Source organism: Tursiops truncatus, chromosome 10 (genome assembly GCF_011762595.2).
Source record: "Tursiops truncatus isolate mTurTru1 chromosome 10, mTurTru1.mat.Y, whole genome shotgun sequence".
Taxonomy (NCBI): domain Eukaryota; kingdom Metazoa; phylum Chordata; class Mammalia; order Artiodactyla; family Delphinidae; genus Tursiops; species Tursiops truncatus.
The window spans coordinates 20,608,079-20,625,026 of NC_047043.1; the positions used below are offsets into that span (position 1 = coordinate 20,608,079).

The window sequence follows — 16,948 nt, forward strand, 5'->3', positions numbered from 1 at the left end:
GAGCCCCTTCACCAGACTGACTCTCTCTCTATCATGATGGTTTTTTAGGGAGAGGAAGAGGGGACCTGGGTGAAGACCTGGGATGATTTTCAGTGGGTGAAGCCATTAGGCTGTACCTTGCAGAAGCTCACAGTCTTCAACGAGAGCTATACTGCAAGTGCCCACTGAGGCACACCTCCATCCTCTGTGCCATGCTCTCTAAGTTCCCTATGGACAGGGCCTCAGATGCTGCTTCAACCTGAGTCTCACAGTATGAACAAGTCCTGGTAAATCAAGTAGTTTAATTCTGCATGTGCATTTTCTCTCCAATATTGTGAAACCTCACTATTAGATTATACCATCAGTTTATATACTATTACATCTAATTCTAAAACAACAAACATATAAAAAACTCCCCACTGTACCATGACGTTTCTCAGCTCTCCTTTATAGGGCTGTCTATTCTTGCTGTCTCCACTTCCTTAGCCATAGCAATCAGACAAGAAAAAGAAATAAAAGATATCCAAATCAGAAGGCAAGAGGTAAAACTGTCATCATTTGAAGATGACATGGTACTCTATATAGAGAACCCTAAAGTCTCCACCCAATGAACACTCTTTTAATCATAACTTTGGATATGAAAAACAGACTATCACCAGGATCCCAGCAGTTTTCCATGTGGTCTCTCCTAATCACAACCTCTCCCTCCCCCTACAGGTAATGACTATCCTGACATTTAGTGTAACGTCTTCTGTGCATGTCTTTGTAGATTTATTACCCACATATGTATCACTGTAGACTTTAGTTTTGCCAGTTTTTAAACATTTTGTATGTCTTTTTTTTTTTTTTTTTTTTTTTTTTTTGCGGTACACGAGCCTCTCACTGCTGTGGCCTCTCCCATTGCAGAGCACAGGCTCCGGACGCGCAGGCTCAGTGCCCATGGCTCACGGGCCCAGCCACTCTGCGGCATGTGGGATCTTCCTGGACCGGGGCACGAACCCGTGTCCCCTGCATCGGCAGGTGGACTCTCAACCACTGCGCCACCAGGGAAGCCCCATTTTGTATGTCTTTTAAGTCTCTTTGAATCAGAGACTCCCCCTCCATCACTCTTCTTTTTCCTTATAATTCATTTGTTAAAGACAATTATAAGACAGTTTAGATTTGCTGATGATATCCTTAGGATTTAGTTCAACATATTCTCTATTTTCTGTATTTATTAGAAAACAGTAGCTGTATCCTGAGGCTTGATCACATTCAGTTTGATCTTTTTAGCAAGACCTTGATGGTGGTGCGTTTTTTCCCCAGGATGTACACAATGTCTCTATGTCTCTCTTTGTGATATCAGCCACTGATGCTCAACCCTAGATCCCTTAATTCACTGGGGTTTGCAAAATGGGCATTTTCTACATCTATCAATTCTTATTTGTGTACTAGCTGAACTAATTCTACAAAAATACATTTTTCCTATTTATTTATTTACCACTGACAGAGTTTAGAGAAGAAAGGCACAATATCAGATTCACCTTTGAACTTTAATGGACGCTTTGTCTCCATCATTCATTTGAAAACCACTCTAGTCAGGATCACCTTTAAAGTAACTCTTGCCAGACCCATTAATAAATTCACAGACCTTATATAATTTGACCCCTTGATAGCATTTACCACGGGTACTCATTCCCACCTTTTTCACTTTTCTTCTTAGACACCACATTCTTCAACTGTCTTTCCTACTTCACCAAAGGCCCTTCCCAGTTTCCCTTGCAAGCATCCCCCTCTCTTCCTCACCTTTAGCTGTTAGAGAGGCCCAGACTCACAAATTTATATCTCTAGCCCCAGTATCTCTCAAGAATTCTAGACTGGTATATCCGCTGGGCTGCATGCCATCTCATCAGGATGTCAAATAGTTTCAGACTTTACATGGCTCCCTCTTCTCCCCCAAACCTGCACCCCATATTTTTTCCCATCTCAGTCAGCAACACCACAGTTTGCTCAGGGGCCATCTTTAGCTCCTCTATTGCCTGCATCCCCAGCTTCAAAATCTGCCCTTAATCGGATCACTTCTTACCTTCAGAGATAAGTGTTTTGTGTTTCTTTAGCCCAGTCTTGAATTTCTGCTTTAGCAAATATAAGGTAGAAGATTAGGCTTATCACATTATTGGCTACCATCATGAAGAAGATTTTAAGCCAAGGAGAGTCTTGATCCTGAGGAATTAAAGTGCAAAAAATTGTGTTTTGTAACATTTAAAATGTAATATTAAAATTAATATAGGCTCAATACAGGTCACTAAAACACAGCAAAACACTATCATAAGGAACAGAAAAAGCCATTTCACTCTACAAAGATAATCATTATTTATCTTTCCATGTTTTGATTTAGATTATATATAATTTTTCATGTACGAAAAGGACATTGTATTTATATAGTGCTAAAGCCAAGAATGCATATGGTTTTTCATTTAGAAATATCTCATAAACATGTTTGCATATCAGGAAATATTTGACTATATCATAACTGTTACTGACTGATTAGTAATCCAGAGTTTAGATTTATAAAATTTACAAAAGCATCCCTTATTTCTTTAAAGCTGTTTTTCACTTTTTGTTGATATAAATTTGAATATATTGGTGGTTAATTACATATACAGCAATACTTTTGAATAAGATTTGTCAAATATGCTTTCCTTATTTATAAAAATTGTTGACACATTTTCTCTTTCAGCCTATTAATATGATCAGTTTCATTAACAGATTTTATTAATAGATAGAGTCACTTTTACTTTCACAGAAAATGGCCTAATAATCATGGTGTCATATATATTTTAATATGTTGGTGGATTCTGTGCACAGGTAATTTATTTTTGGAATCCATATTCAAAGATGACATTAAATTTCAGTTATGTTTCAGATTTTCTTTACCACTTTGCCCTTTACTTTTTCATCAGCTGAGGTTAAATTTTATGTAGTTAAACGTAAAACGCATTGTGATTGGGTTTTGGTCTCTGGTGCCATGCTTTTCAAGGATGTCCTGCCTAAAGCTTAAATAATTATTAACTCCTATTTTACTTTAGTATCTTTATTGTTTCCTTTCTTCATTTACATTTTTTAATCACCTAGAATTAACCTGGGGGTAAATATGAGAACAGAGTGTAACTGTATTTTTCAGGTGGGCTTGCCACTATGTTTTTTAAAAAACCAATCCATTCCTTCTGGTTTGAAATGAAACTTTATTATATAGAATGTATTCTTTTCAGAACTTGACCATTATTAAATCATCATCAATTTCATTTAAAATATAATTAAGAGTAGACACTGAAAAAAATAAAACAATGTTTCCTGACGAACTAGACATTAAATATATTTAATCATAGTGATTTCTATAATCAAACATGCCAAATTCGACAAATTTGACAGGTAGTAGGCAAACAGAAAGTGGAGGAAAAAACCAAGATGTGCTTAGAAATTTAATGATAAATAATAAAGTTTGTGGTAATTTTAAGTTAATAGAATCTATTGCGATTTGGAATTGAAGTCCAACCTAGAAACTTCTTTAAAATTAATTTTTATTGGAGTATAGTTGCTTTACAATGTTGTGTTAGTTTCTGCTGTACAGCAAAGTGAATCATATATCCACTTTTTTTTAGATTTCCTTGCCATTTAGGTCACCACAGAGCACTGAGTAGAGTTCCCTGTGCTATACAGTAGGTCCTCATTAGTTATCTATTTTGTATATAGTAGTGTATATATGTTAATCCCAATAACCCAATTCATCCTACCCCCCCTTCCCCCTTGGTAACCATAAGTTTGTCTTCTACATCTGTAGATTTATTTCTCCTTTGCAAATAAGTTAATCTCTGCCATTTTTCTAGATTCCACATATAAGCGATATTATACATTTCCAACCTAGAAACTTGACGTGCCTCTCCCGTCTAATATTTTCACTGATGTTGCTCAATAGGTGTGCAGCAACTTTTTGGACTTTGTACAATTTGGACTTCTTGTGGACTTTGTACAATTTTCAAAATACCCACAGGTATTTTGCAATATTGGTTGATACTGTGCTTTAGATTTTTCCACAGTATGCTACCTAACTTTAATTTTTTTTCCCAGGAAGACAATTGCATTCTCTGTACATAATGTTATATTTTTCCTCTACACTTACATTGTATATATCCGTAATTAAGTTTTCTTGACAGTTGTGTTTGCTAACATTTTCAGAATGCTAAACAATAGGATAGCAAACACTTTTATTTTTCCTGATTTAAAAGTATATGAGACTAAAAATACTTATAGCTGTTATGCATTGAACACATAAACATCTGATACTTGCATACATGATCTGATTTGGTAATTACCTTAACCCCATGAGGTTTCTATGTCATCTTAGCCATTTACAGCTGGAGACACTGAGACTTCGATTAAGAAACGTTTCCAGGTCACATATCTTATAAGTAGGTGAGCTAAGACTTGAACAAGATAGTTTTGCTGGGGAAATATACACTGTAAACTACTAAGTAGCTGGTTCTCATTGTTTCTAGTATTTTTGCTTAAAGAAAAACTTTTTTCCTGATAATATAATTATATTTTCTTTTGTTGGTTAATGTTTATTTCATTTTTATGCTGTCCTTACAACTTTCAATGTTTCTATGTCTTTATTTTAGGTATGTATTTTATATATAAATAGCATATGAATGGCTTTTGTTTTTAGTCTTACAAAATGTGTCCTTTAATTGCAGAGTTTAGTCCATCTATATTTATTGCGATCTTTGGTATATTTGGATTTATTTCTACCATCTGTCTTTGTGCTTTCAATTTGTCCTGTCTTCTACCTATAGTCCTACCCCCAACCCTCACACCATTTCTTACCTTCTTTCATATTGAGGGGCTTTTGCTTCCTTTTTAAAAAATTTTTTTATTCCATGTTTTCCCCTCTCTCCTGGTTTGAAAGTTCCACACTCTACGTCTTGGAATTTTAATACACATACCCCCCAAATTTAATACTAATCTTTATGTATTAAAAATTAGAGGGTCCAGGAGGAGGGGATACAGGGAGTTCTTGTTCAGTGGGTATAGAGCTTCAATCATGCAAGATGACAAAATTCTAAAGATCTATTATACAACGATGTGCTTATAGTTATCAATACTAACTATACAATATTGTAATGTACACTCAAAATTTTTTAAGAGGGTAAATTTATGTGGTTTTTATTTTAACACACACACTTATGCAATTTAAAAATGAAAGCTGGAGAATAATTCTGTAGTCTCTGAATAAATAGTGATGTATCTTAATTTACCTACTTATTTTGTTGTCTTTACATTGACAACTCCTGGTCTATATTGCTTTTTCTCTTGTGTCTTGCCCTCTTTTATTAAAGAAAGTGCTTTTTATTTCATTTTCCAGTTACTTTGAAATTTATACACATTTTTCTGTATTTTAAAAATTATTACCCTAGAAATTACAACATGTATCCTTGGTGCACCAAACTCTATTAATACTTTTATCCTATGGCAAGAGAACATGAAGTCTTTGGAATAATTTATTCCATTTATCCTCTCCTGATTAATTTATTATTGTTACTGTCTACTCTACTTCATACATTCCATACACGTAGTTTTTTTTAAAACTCCACAAGACACTTTTATTATTTTGTACAATAAAACAAATAAGTAAATAAGTGGATTTGCACACACCACTTTTACTGTTCTTCATTCCTGTTTGTACCTCCAACTTTCTTATGCTTAAAAACATTCTTTAAATGCCCATTAATGAATTGAACTTCCTTGATTTTTGTTTGCTTGAAATATGTTATCTCCTTTAAAAAAATATTTTCACTGCATTTAAAAATTTAAGTTGGCAGTTATTTTCATTTAGTATACTGAAGATATCATTCTACTGTCTTCTGGACTTCCTTTTTTGTGGATGAAGAGTCAGAGATTAGTTTAACTGTTGTTCATTTGAAGGCAACCTTTCTTATTTCTCTTACTGCTTGTATGACTTTCTTTTTGTCTTGATTTTTCTGTAAATTCTCTATGAGGTGTGCAACTGTGGATTTCTTTTGTTTATCCTACTTGTCATTATGGACTTCTTAAAGATATGAATTGCTATATTTCTGAAAAACTAGAAAACAATCATTTTCTCTTCAAATTTAACTTCTGCCTTATTCTGCTTTCTGGAACTCCAGTTAAATGTATGTTGGGCCTTCTCACTGAGTCCACATATTTTGTACTTTCTATAACTGTTTTCTTAATGTGATTCATTCATGTGGTGATTCATGTGGTCAGGAGGATAGATCCTCCTGACCAGTCAATATAGAGTAGGTTATACTACAGTAACCAATAACCCCCCAGCCCCCCGCAATTCCTAGTGGCTTTTAATGGCAGAGATTTGGTTTTTGTTTAAACTAAATGTCCATAGCAAGTTGGCTAGAGGTTATGCTCCACATCTCTTCATTCCTGGATCCTGGTCAACGGAGTTGCAGTTGACATTCTGATTGTTGCCAGTTGCTGTGTCCAAGAGAGTGGCCTCTTAGTTCTCAGTGCTTCTCTTCAGAATGAATGCATATCACTTTCTCTCATGTGTCACTGGCCAAAATAAGTTATATAAATATATCTAACTTCAAGGAAGTGGGGAAATGCCCAAGAGGAGAACCAAAAAATTATTGTATCTGCAATAGTTACTTTCCAGCCTGCCCTCTGCTCCACAAACATTGGATTCACTCACCTTCCTCTATGCCAAACACACTAATCAAGAGAGACCACTCCAAAGACCCTCCAGTCCCTACCTTCATCTGTTTCAGAGCCTGACTGAAGAACATTCAAACATTCATCAGGATGTGACTCTCAAAATGTCTGCCTAGCAGTGTGTCAGCATTACTAAGGACAAATGATTGCTGTTTCCTTTCCAATCCTCCTTTTCTGAAAGGAAGTATTTATCGCAGCTATTGGATTGCTATGCTACCATTGTATACAATGCTGTATACATTGTATACAATGTATACATTGCTGTATACAATGTATATATTATGTGATGGAGCACATAATTCCTGATATAGAGGGCCATTTTGCATTATCCCCCAGTAAAGGGTGATACATTCTGCACTTTGAACTTGATGCCATAACTAGGTGGGACTTTGGATGTCTGTTGACCCCCTTATGGAAGGAGTAAAATTGTTGTGCATGTAGGTTTATACATTTTTTCAGGCTTTTAAATTGTCTTTCTTAAGAGAATTTGTCCAAATTACTTACCCTCCCATTAATGGAGGCAGAAGCCTCACTAATTGTCTTATTAGCTGTACTTAATCTGAATTTTTAATTTTTATATTTTTAAATGCCAGAGGTTAGATTTAGTTCTTTGTCTAAACTTATATTTCTTTTTTTCTTTTTTTAAAGGGAACGCTATTTATTTATTTATTTATTTATTTTTGGCTGTGTTGGGTCTTCGTTTCTGTGCAAGGGCTTTCTCTAGTTGTGGTGAGAGGGGGTCACTCTTCATCGTGGTGTGTGGGCCTCTCACTGTCGTGGCCTCTCTTGCTGTGGAGCACAAGCTCCAGATGCGCAGGCTCAGTAGTTGTGGCTCATGGGCCTAGTTGCTCCGTGGCACGTGGGATCTTCCCAGACCAGGGCTTGAACCCGTGTCCCCTACATTGGCAGGCAGATTCTCAACCACTGCCCCACCAGGGAAGCCCTAAACTTATGTTTCTTAAGTTTATATTTATATTTTTTTCTTATTTATATTTTATTTATATTTTCAATCCTCTCTTTTACTTCTTTAAATATATACATATATGTCCAATATCTCTGAGGATCTGATTCGGTGGTTTTTATTCATCTCTCACATAACACATTATTTCCTCAAGCATTTTATAATTTTTGATTGACTGTAAAATCATATTCACCAAAACTTTATGCATAAGGAAATTCTGGAGTATGAATTTAGACTTTCTCCAGAAAAAAAAAATTATTTACTTTTCCTAGGCATCTGTGGACTACTAGAAATTCAATTCTTGGCTTATGGCATTTGGACACAATAGAATTTGAATTAGGGCCTCAAACCATTGTGAAGATTGGTTTATTGTTTCAAACGTTCAGAAGAGTCTTTATTCAGCTTTTCCTCTCCCTTTGTAGCTGAGGCTGAAGTAGATAAGTTTCCTCACTGGGCAGAGATAACTTCGGACAGTTCTGGAGCCATGTTTCCTGCCACCTTTGGAGGAAGTCAGCTCAGCAGGTCTGAATGAGTTCATTGGAAGAACAGGCTGAGTGGGCTCCATGCTCAGGGGGAGAAAACACACCCTGGTCTCCTGGAGTTCTTTTTTAATAAGGCTACCTCTCTGATCAGGGAGCTTCCATGCTTATAGTGATGTTTCTAGCCTTTCTGATACCATAAGTCCTAGCACATGATGGTGGGGGGGCTCCTCTCTATGGGAAATTTGGCCACGGTGAGTACAAATTGTCTCTCCTTGGCCAAAGTTGTGGGACAAGGAGCAATTGGAGTATTTGCCTGAACACTGCTACCTCTCAGCTTGGACATTTTCCTCCAAAACTTTCCTCCAAGTTTATATATGAGCTACATGGTAGTAGTGGTGTGAGGTTGTAGTCCTTAGTGGTTACAGATATATATCAGCATTTTCATTCTGACTCTTCTTTTATGAGTGGTTTTGGGATATTATCTCTTATGCTCTGTCCATTATAATTGGCTGTCCATTATAACACCCAGGATGGGCAATTTCTCCAAGGCAGCCAGTAGCTTTGATGGTCATTTACCTCTCTGGAATCAAGCTCTTCCTTTGTGTTCAATCTCTGAAATTTTCCCTTATTTTTTTTTTCTCAAGATCAGGCATGCATTTAACATGATTGTTAAAATTTGATAAGGCATTTAAAATTTTTTGAATATATATTATTAGATTCTGGGACCACAGAATTCATGAAAATGTGTTGGCAAAGATTGTACAGCCATTTGCAATATAGTGTGTTGGAGAAAGCATGTTCAGGTGTATGAGAACAGAGTCATCATAACAGATCAATAAATCCTGGTCAAAGATGAACTAATGTAACAAATAATAAAGAAACTTAGTATTAATGGTTAGCAGGTAAATTATCTGTGGCTTAAGAAGAAAAGTCAGAATAAATGTGATGGTTGAGGAACGTGCACGTGTTTCCAGTTACCACCTGGGTGATGATAGTGGTTTTGCCTCCACTAGGTAACCAGCTTTGAGAACTGGGGTTTTTTACATAATACTATCAATTTATACAATATTCCTGTAGAATCATCCATGTATTGATCATTTCTGTTGCCTCTTTTCCTTTTTGTATCTCCAATCTACCATCTGGGTTAATTTTATTTCTCCCTAAAAAACTAGCTTTTTTTCTCAGTGCTAGCCTACTTCTGATGAATTCTGTTTCTGTTTGAAAATGGATGAATTTAAACTTCATTTTTTATGATGGATTTTTTTTGATGGATTGTAGAATTCTAGACTAGCAGTTATTTTCCTTCAGCACCACATAAGGCATTTTAAGTATTTTTAAGAGGAGAATTTCAGGTAACCTCGTCCATAGGAACAGAAGCCAGCCTTCATAGAATTGTTTCTTTTGGTCATTCTAAAATTGTATTTGTTCCTGATTTTTCATTCCTTTCCTGACAAAACTATAACTTCTTACTTATATTACCATTCACCCAGTCAACTACCTGTTTTGATAAAGGCACACATTAATTGTTAAAAATCACAGAGGTCCACTTCTGTTTCAATAACCAATGATTAAAGAGTTACCAGCACAACTAATTGACATATAGCAAGAAAGAACTTGTATCCTCTGTAAGTTTGGAGGGAACGCCAAGTTTAATATGACACAAAAACTCATAACTCACCTCTTGCTGATGTCTCCTCTGCAACTTTTTGTATGCCTTACACTTTCTTTTTCTGTACAGTTAATATGAGAAAAATAACTACCCATGTCTGGGTGTTCCTTACCTGACTAAGGATCACTCCAGTCACAGTGGAAGCAACTAGTCCTCCTGTTAGTCCAATTACATTTGTAAATCCTTTAAGAAATCCATAATATCTATACAAAAATGAATGAAAATACACAGATGTAAAGTAATACAAGTGCTGCAGGAAAAACCTAATGAAATGAGATTTAAGATAACTGTTAACTTCCTAAATTTCCCATTTCCACTATTCAAATTCCATTAAAAATGTCTGAAAAAGTATATGGATATAAGTAACTTTCTGGTTGCACTGCAGAGCCAGAAAGGTTGGCTTTAGCAGTAAAGAATATTAATATATTGAGAAAATGAGGCCATATTAGAGTAAAAGCCAACAGAGTTAGGAAATCTATAAATACAGTTGAGAAATTCCAAAGGTGATGTGTGTTGGTAATAGGAACAGGTTTGGGATTAATACAAAATTGAAGGGCTCTGTTCACCTGACCTATTCTCACAGTCCCAGAACTACTGGCCGCTATGATTGCTCCCATTATTCAGGCAAGGAAACCAGAAGCTTCTTTACAAGCAACTGTGACTGGCCATTCCTGAGCGCCAAAACCAACTTCAGCAGAAAGTGGAGCTACAAAAGCAGGGAAGCCACAGAGAATAATAGATAAAGTAGGGCTCAAATCCATCAGCCATAAAGAACAAGGAAGTGCCTCTTGCAGAATAGAACACGTGTCTAATCAAGAAATTAGTTCACTCCAGGACAGGGAGTCTGTGCCTTTCCTGCCCAACAGATTTCACCATAAAATGTTCCCTGTTTTCAATTCTTGCCTTTTATGAGAGTGAGGGCTTTTTGTTTGTTTTGCTCTGTCTCTTATTTTATTTCCTTGGGTCTTTTCCATTCTTACTCTGCCTTTACCTGTTGAATATGGGAGGGAGTGTATAGTTTATTAGTTTATGGGTCCTGGGTCAGAGAAGCATCACATCTGGACCTAGAGTCCTTGGATTGTGGAGCTGTATGCAGTCACATGGTGGAAATTTGAGTTGGCTCTTTTTGGGGGGAGCTGGAAAGTGTCTTTTAATGTGTGAAGAAGATTTATGGTTATGAGCAGCCACAGGTGCAGACTGGGGCAGAAACCATCACTTGTCTCCAGTATTCACTTTTTCCTTTTTCATTTTAGCAATAGAACCCCTGGGTTTTCAGTGGTAATAGGGCCACTTACGCCTTTGGGAGCCCTTGTTACTTTTGCCTTCATAATCACCTTCCACTACAAAAAATACTTACAATTTTAGTTTATGACTCTATGTGTTGTGGAACTTTCAATTTCATCTAAATTGTCAGATTTATTGGTATGAACTTGTTTATAATATTATGTTATTTTATTATGTGCTAAGAGTTATTACAATGGACCCGTTTTCATCACTTATATTAATAATTTTTCCCTTTTTCTTGATCAATCTTCATTTCACTAATTTTATTAATTTTCAAAGAAGCAACTTTTGATATTGTTGGCTTTACATATCACTTTTTTGTCCTACTCATCATAATTTCTTTCCTTCTACTTTCTTAGGGTTTAATTTGCTGCTTTTTCCCCCTACCTATAATACCTGAGATACAAACATGATTATTGATATTAAGACTTAATTGTCTTTCAGTATATATGTTTAAAGCTATACATTTCTCTGGGCATGATTTTAAATGCATCCCACATGCTTTGATATGTCATATTTCATTGTAATTTAAAATATTTTCTAATTTCAAATGCGATTTCTTCTTTGACCTAAACATTAGTTTCAAAGCAATGGAAGTTACTTATCTTTTGCTTTTGATAGCAACCTTAATTTCACAGTGATTAAAGAATGTATTCTGAATGATTTTAGTCATTTAAAATGAATTGCAGCTTGCTTTATGATCCAGCATATTGTTAATTTCAGGAAAAATGTCCCATGGGCAACTGAAAAGAATGTGAATTCTCTCCTTATTGAGTGCAGTGTTCTACATATGTCAATTAGGTCAACTCTGTTCATTGTTGTTGTTGTTTAATCATCCATATCTTTTTGTCTACCTCTTTTTTGGTATAAGCTATTGAAACAAGTATGTGAAAGTCTCTTCTTTCATTGTAAATCTTTCTAGTTCTTTGAGTTTGCTCAATTCATGATGAGTATAAATTAAAGCTGTATGATTGGGTTCCAAAAGAAGTAGAATTCTATATTTTTCTCTTTACCATTATGAAATATCATTATTTCTAGTAATGTTTCATGAATTAAAGTCTATTTTATTTGATATTAACATAGTTATTCCAGGTTTCTTTGGGTTAATATTTGTTTGGCATGTCTTTACCCATCCTTTTATTTCATCCTTTCTGTATCCTCATGTTTAATTTGTCTTTTATTTGCAGCATAGAGCTGCATCTCCTTTTTTATTGAGCTTGAAAATCTTGATACTTACTTGGAGTATTTCATCCATATTAATTTAATATAATTACTGATGTATTTGTGATTATCTGCTATTTATTTTCTATTTGACCTATCCTTTTTCTCATTGCACTTTTTTCTTTTAGATTAATCCATTTTCATTTCATTTTTCCTTCTATGACATTTCACTATTCTTTTCAGCACTGAAGATATAACATGCACTTTACTTAAGTTTATTATGAATTATACTTTTACTATTTTCATAATGCCAGAATATTAGAATTTTTAGTTCTTTGCATTAGTTCATCCTGTATTTTCATTCTTTAGTGTATTTTATTTCTATATGCATTTCAACTCATAAGATACTCTGTTGTTTTAAAGATCAATGGTCTCCTAATTACACTCATATTTACCCCCCTATTGCTCCTCAGTCTGTCTTGCATTTTCAGGTTTCATCAGGGATAATTTCTTTCTGACTGAAAAATCGCTTTTAATATTTCTTTTAGTGAAAATCTGCTGATGAAAATTTCTCTGTTTGCCTGTCTGAAAACATTTTTATTTTGCTTTTTTTTTTTTTTTTGCTGTACACGGGCCTCTCACTGTCGCGGTCTCTCCCGTTGTGGAGCACAGGCTCCGGACGCGCAGGCTGAGCAGCCATGGCTCACGGACCCAGTCGCTCTGCGGCATGTGGGATTTTCCCGGACCGGGGCACGAACCCGTGTCCCATGCATCGGCAGGCAGACTCTCAACCACTGCGCCACCAGGGAAGCCCTGCTTTGATTTTTGAAGAATATTTTCACTGGGCATAAAATTCTAGGTTGGCATTTATGTTTCAGCATTTTATAGAACTCATTTCATTATCTTCTGGCTTTCATAGTTTCTGTTGAAAAGTCAGATGTCAGGCTTATTCTTGCTACTTGAAAGTAGCATGTCTTTTCTCTCTAGTTCCTTTTAAGACTTTTGTCTTTGACTTTCAGCATTCTTACTATAGATATAATATATATATATATAAATTTACATTGTGTCATGATTTAAATTTGCAGAGCTTTGTGCATGTGTGGCTTATGGTCTTTTATTACTTTTGAGCTATTTGGGGCTGTTTTCTGTTAAAATACTGCTTACGTCACATTTTATCTGTTTTTTCCTTCTGAGACTTAAGTACAGATTTGTTAGCCTTTTCATTTAATTCCACATTCCTGCTTATTTCTTTATTTTCTATTCTTTTCTCTATATGTTTCAATTTGGATTTTCTTAATGTTTTCCAGTTTACCAATCTATATTCTCTTGTGGCTAATCTGTTTTTAAACCTATCTATGAAGATCTTAATTTCAGACATTTTATTTTTCAGTTCTAGAATTTCCATTTGATTGTTTTTATAGATTCCAGTGCTGGTCAATTGTTTATCTTTTCATCTATTTTCTTCAGCTTTCATAGATATTTTGAAGTTCATTTTGCCTGATAACTTTATTTTTATTTAGTTATTTATTTTTAATAAAGATCTGAGAGTTTCTTTTTTTTAATTTATTTATTTTTGGCTGCATTGGGTCTTCATTGCTGTGTGCAGGCTTTCTCTAGTTGCAGCGAGTGGGACCTTCTCACTGCGGTGGCTTCTCTTGTTGCAGAGCATGGGTTCTAGGCTCAGTAGTTGTGGCACACAGGCTTAGTTGCTCCACGGTGTGTGGGATCTCCCTGGACCAGGGATCGAACCTGTGTCCCCTGCATTGGAAGGCAGATTCTTAACCACTGCACCACCAGGGAGGCCCTTACCTGATAACTTTAATATCTGTATCATTTGTATGACTATTTCTAATGGCATTTTATGGTTATTAATCAATGGCCCTGTCCCTTGGCATGCCTAGTAATTTTTATTTAATGATGGTCACTAAATAAAGAAGCTATAGACTTTAGAATATATTGTATTTTGCCAGAAAAGATTTACTCTTTTCTCTAATAGATAGATTTGGAGGGGAGGAAATCGAACACTCTAACCTAAATAGGGAATGAAATGAGATGAGGCTAGGCTTCAATTCTGATAAGACTCAGTTTACCTCTGGTACCCCCCGTTCCTGAATATAGCCCTCCATGGTGTTAAATAGAGAGCTTGGCATACTCAGCTGGGTCCCACCAGGCCCTGGTAGAGCTTGTCTCCTTAGCACAGATGGTATGGGAAATTCTGCCATGTTTCTTATTGATTGTTAGCTTAGACTTTTTTTTGCCCCTTACCCTATTAAACTTCAGAATTCAAAAAACATCTCAAGGAGAGCAACTGACTTTGTGTTTAAGTTCCCTTAATTTCCAATTTTGCCACTCTAGCCCTGTGCAACTGACAAATGCTTGGCTAATTTCTACGTCCAGAGCTGCAGGCTTCTACCAGGGCCAAAGCTGGATTATCAGCCTTTTGCCAATCTCCTGAATTGGCAAGTAGCCCCAAGGAAAAAATGGTGGGGATTGTCAGCTCACCTCTCAGAGGTGCTAGCCTCTGATGTCTTTGGTCCCACTGGCTTCTGCTGCTGTCTGATACCTTTTAGTGAATACTCATGGTATTTTATCTGGACTTTTCCAGTTTTTCCCAGCCAGAATATCAGTCATACACAAGCTGCTCAATCCCATGAGGAGGTTTACGAGTTTTCTCAAATTTTGCTTTATGGTTGTAAAATGTTAGATGCATAGAAATATCTTCTAGTGGATTAACATAATTATAAAATATCCTTCTTTATCTCTAGTAATGTATCTTGTCTTAAAATCTACATTGGCTGATCTAGTTTCCTTTATTTTACTTTTAATCTACTTTAATTTTGTTTTTGCTTTTATTTCAATCAAGGTTAACTTAAAATTTGGAAGAATTGGTTCTTTTATATTTCACGTTTTTCTGACACATTTGACTTAAAATGATCATCATTCTATTTTTTTCCCTTCTATCCTATCTTCCTTTATAATTTCACTTGATTTCTTTTTCATTAATTGTTTTTTTAAATATCATTCCCTTTACACTTTTATTATCCCTCAGTAGTTACCTTAGAGAGTAAAACATGTATCCTCAACTTATTATGCTCTAATATAAATTAATGTTAAAAAATTCCCATTAGGGCTTCCCTGGTGGCGCAGTGGTTGAGAATCTGCCTGCCAATGCAGGGGACACGGGTTCAAGCCCTGGTCTGGGAGGATCCCGCATGCCGCGGAGCAACTGGGCCCGTGAACCACAATTGCTGAGCCTGCGCGTTTGGAGCCTGTGCTCCGCAACAAGAGAGGCCGCGATAGTGAGAGGCCCGCGCACCGCGATGAAGAGTGGCCCCCGCTTGCCACAACTAGAGAAAGTCCTCGCACGGAAACGAAGACCCAACACAGCCATAAATAAATAAATAAAGCAAACTGTCCACAAGTAAAAATAAATAAACACTATTATAAAAAAAAAAAACTTTAAAAAAAAAAAGTAAAAAAAAAAATTCCCATTAATGAAAGCACCTTGGGACACTTCAATTCACTTATACCCTCTCATCTTATGTGCTATTTATTGTTATGCATTTTAATTTATATATTTTATACCCTATAGGGTATTATTGTTTTTGTTTTGTGAATTCAGTAATTACTGGATTTACTCTAATATTTTTCCTCTCCATCTCTCTTCATTTCTATACCTCTATGTTTCATCTGTGATTATTTTACTTCTGCCTGAAGAATTCCCATTTAATAATTCTTTCATTGGAGGTCTGTTGCTGATGGATTCCCAGTTTGTCTGAAAAATGTTTTTATATTACCTTCTTTTTTTTTAAATAAATTTATTTATTTATTTATTTATGGCTGTGTTGGGTCTTCGTTTCTGTGCGAGGGCTTTCTCTAGTTGCGGCGAGCGGGTGCCACTCTTCATCACGGTGCGCGGGCCTCTCACTATCGCGGCCTCTCTTGTTGTGGAGCACAGGCTCCAGACGCGCAAGCTCAGTGGTTGTGGATCACGGGCCTAGTTGCTCCACGGCATGTGGGATCATCCCGGCCCAGGGCTTGAACCCGTGTCCCCTGCATTGGCAGGCGGATTCTTAACCACTGTGCCACTAGGGGAGCCCCTACCTTAATTCTTGAAGGAAGTGTTTGCTGGACAAAGACTTCTAGGTTAACAATGATTTTTTTTTTTTTGTAACATGTTAGGAATTGGCTTCTAGCTTTCATAGTTTCTGTTGAGAAGACAGTTGTCAGTATTACTATTGCTCCTTTGAAAGTAATGTGTCTTTTGTATACAGCTGTTTTTTAAGAGTTCTCTCTTTTTTCACAGTTGTGCAATAACAAGTCTAGGTGTGGCTTTCTTTTTATTTATCCTATTATATATTCAGTAACTATAGCACCTTTAATGACTATGCTCTCTTTTCAGATTCAGAAGTCTTTGGCGTGCTGTGGTGGTGGGAAAGGATTTAACCTATTTTTACTGAAAGAGGTGCTTTCATTCCATAATTAGAGATATAAACAAAATCCCCAGTGTCAAGAGTCCTGAGTGCCAGGACAATTACTCTGAAAATCATTACACATCCACAGTATGGAGCAGTTCACTAATCTGAGAGTAGCAAGGTGAGAGCTTTATGTGCTCCATACCTCATGCCACCCAAATCCCAAACAATAGGTATTTGATATGGGGAATGAAAA

The 16,948-nt window shown here is 36.0% G+C and overlaps 1 protein-coding gene across 1 annotated transcript in view; it reads right to left on the minus strand.

The window, feature by feature from the left end:
- Positions 1 to 2,046: 2,046 nt before the first annotated feature.
- SLC17A1 (solute carrier family 17 member 1) overlaps positions 2,047 to 16,948 on the minus strand; it is a 70,249-nt gene continuing 55,347 nt past the window's right edge. Inside the window, exons 10-11 of the mRNA XM_033863647.1 lie at positions 9,945 to 10,035; positions 2,047 to 2,181 (exon numbers count right to left, since the gene is read on the minus strand). Of these exons, the coding sequence (XP_033719538.1) occupies positions 2,047 to 2,181; positions 9,945 to 10,035 (226 nt within the window). The remainder of the gene's footprint in view (positions 2,182 to 9,944; positions 10,036 to 16,948) is intronic.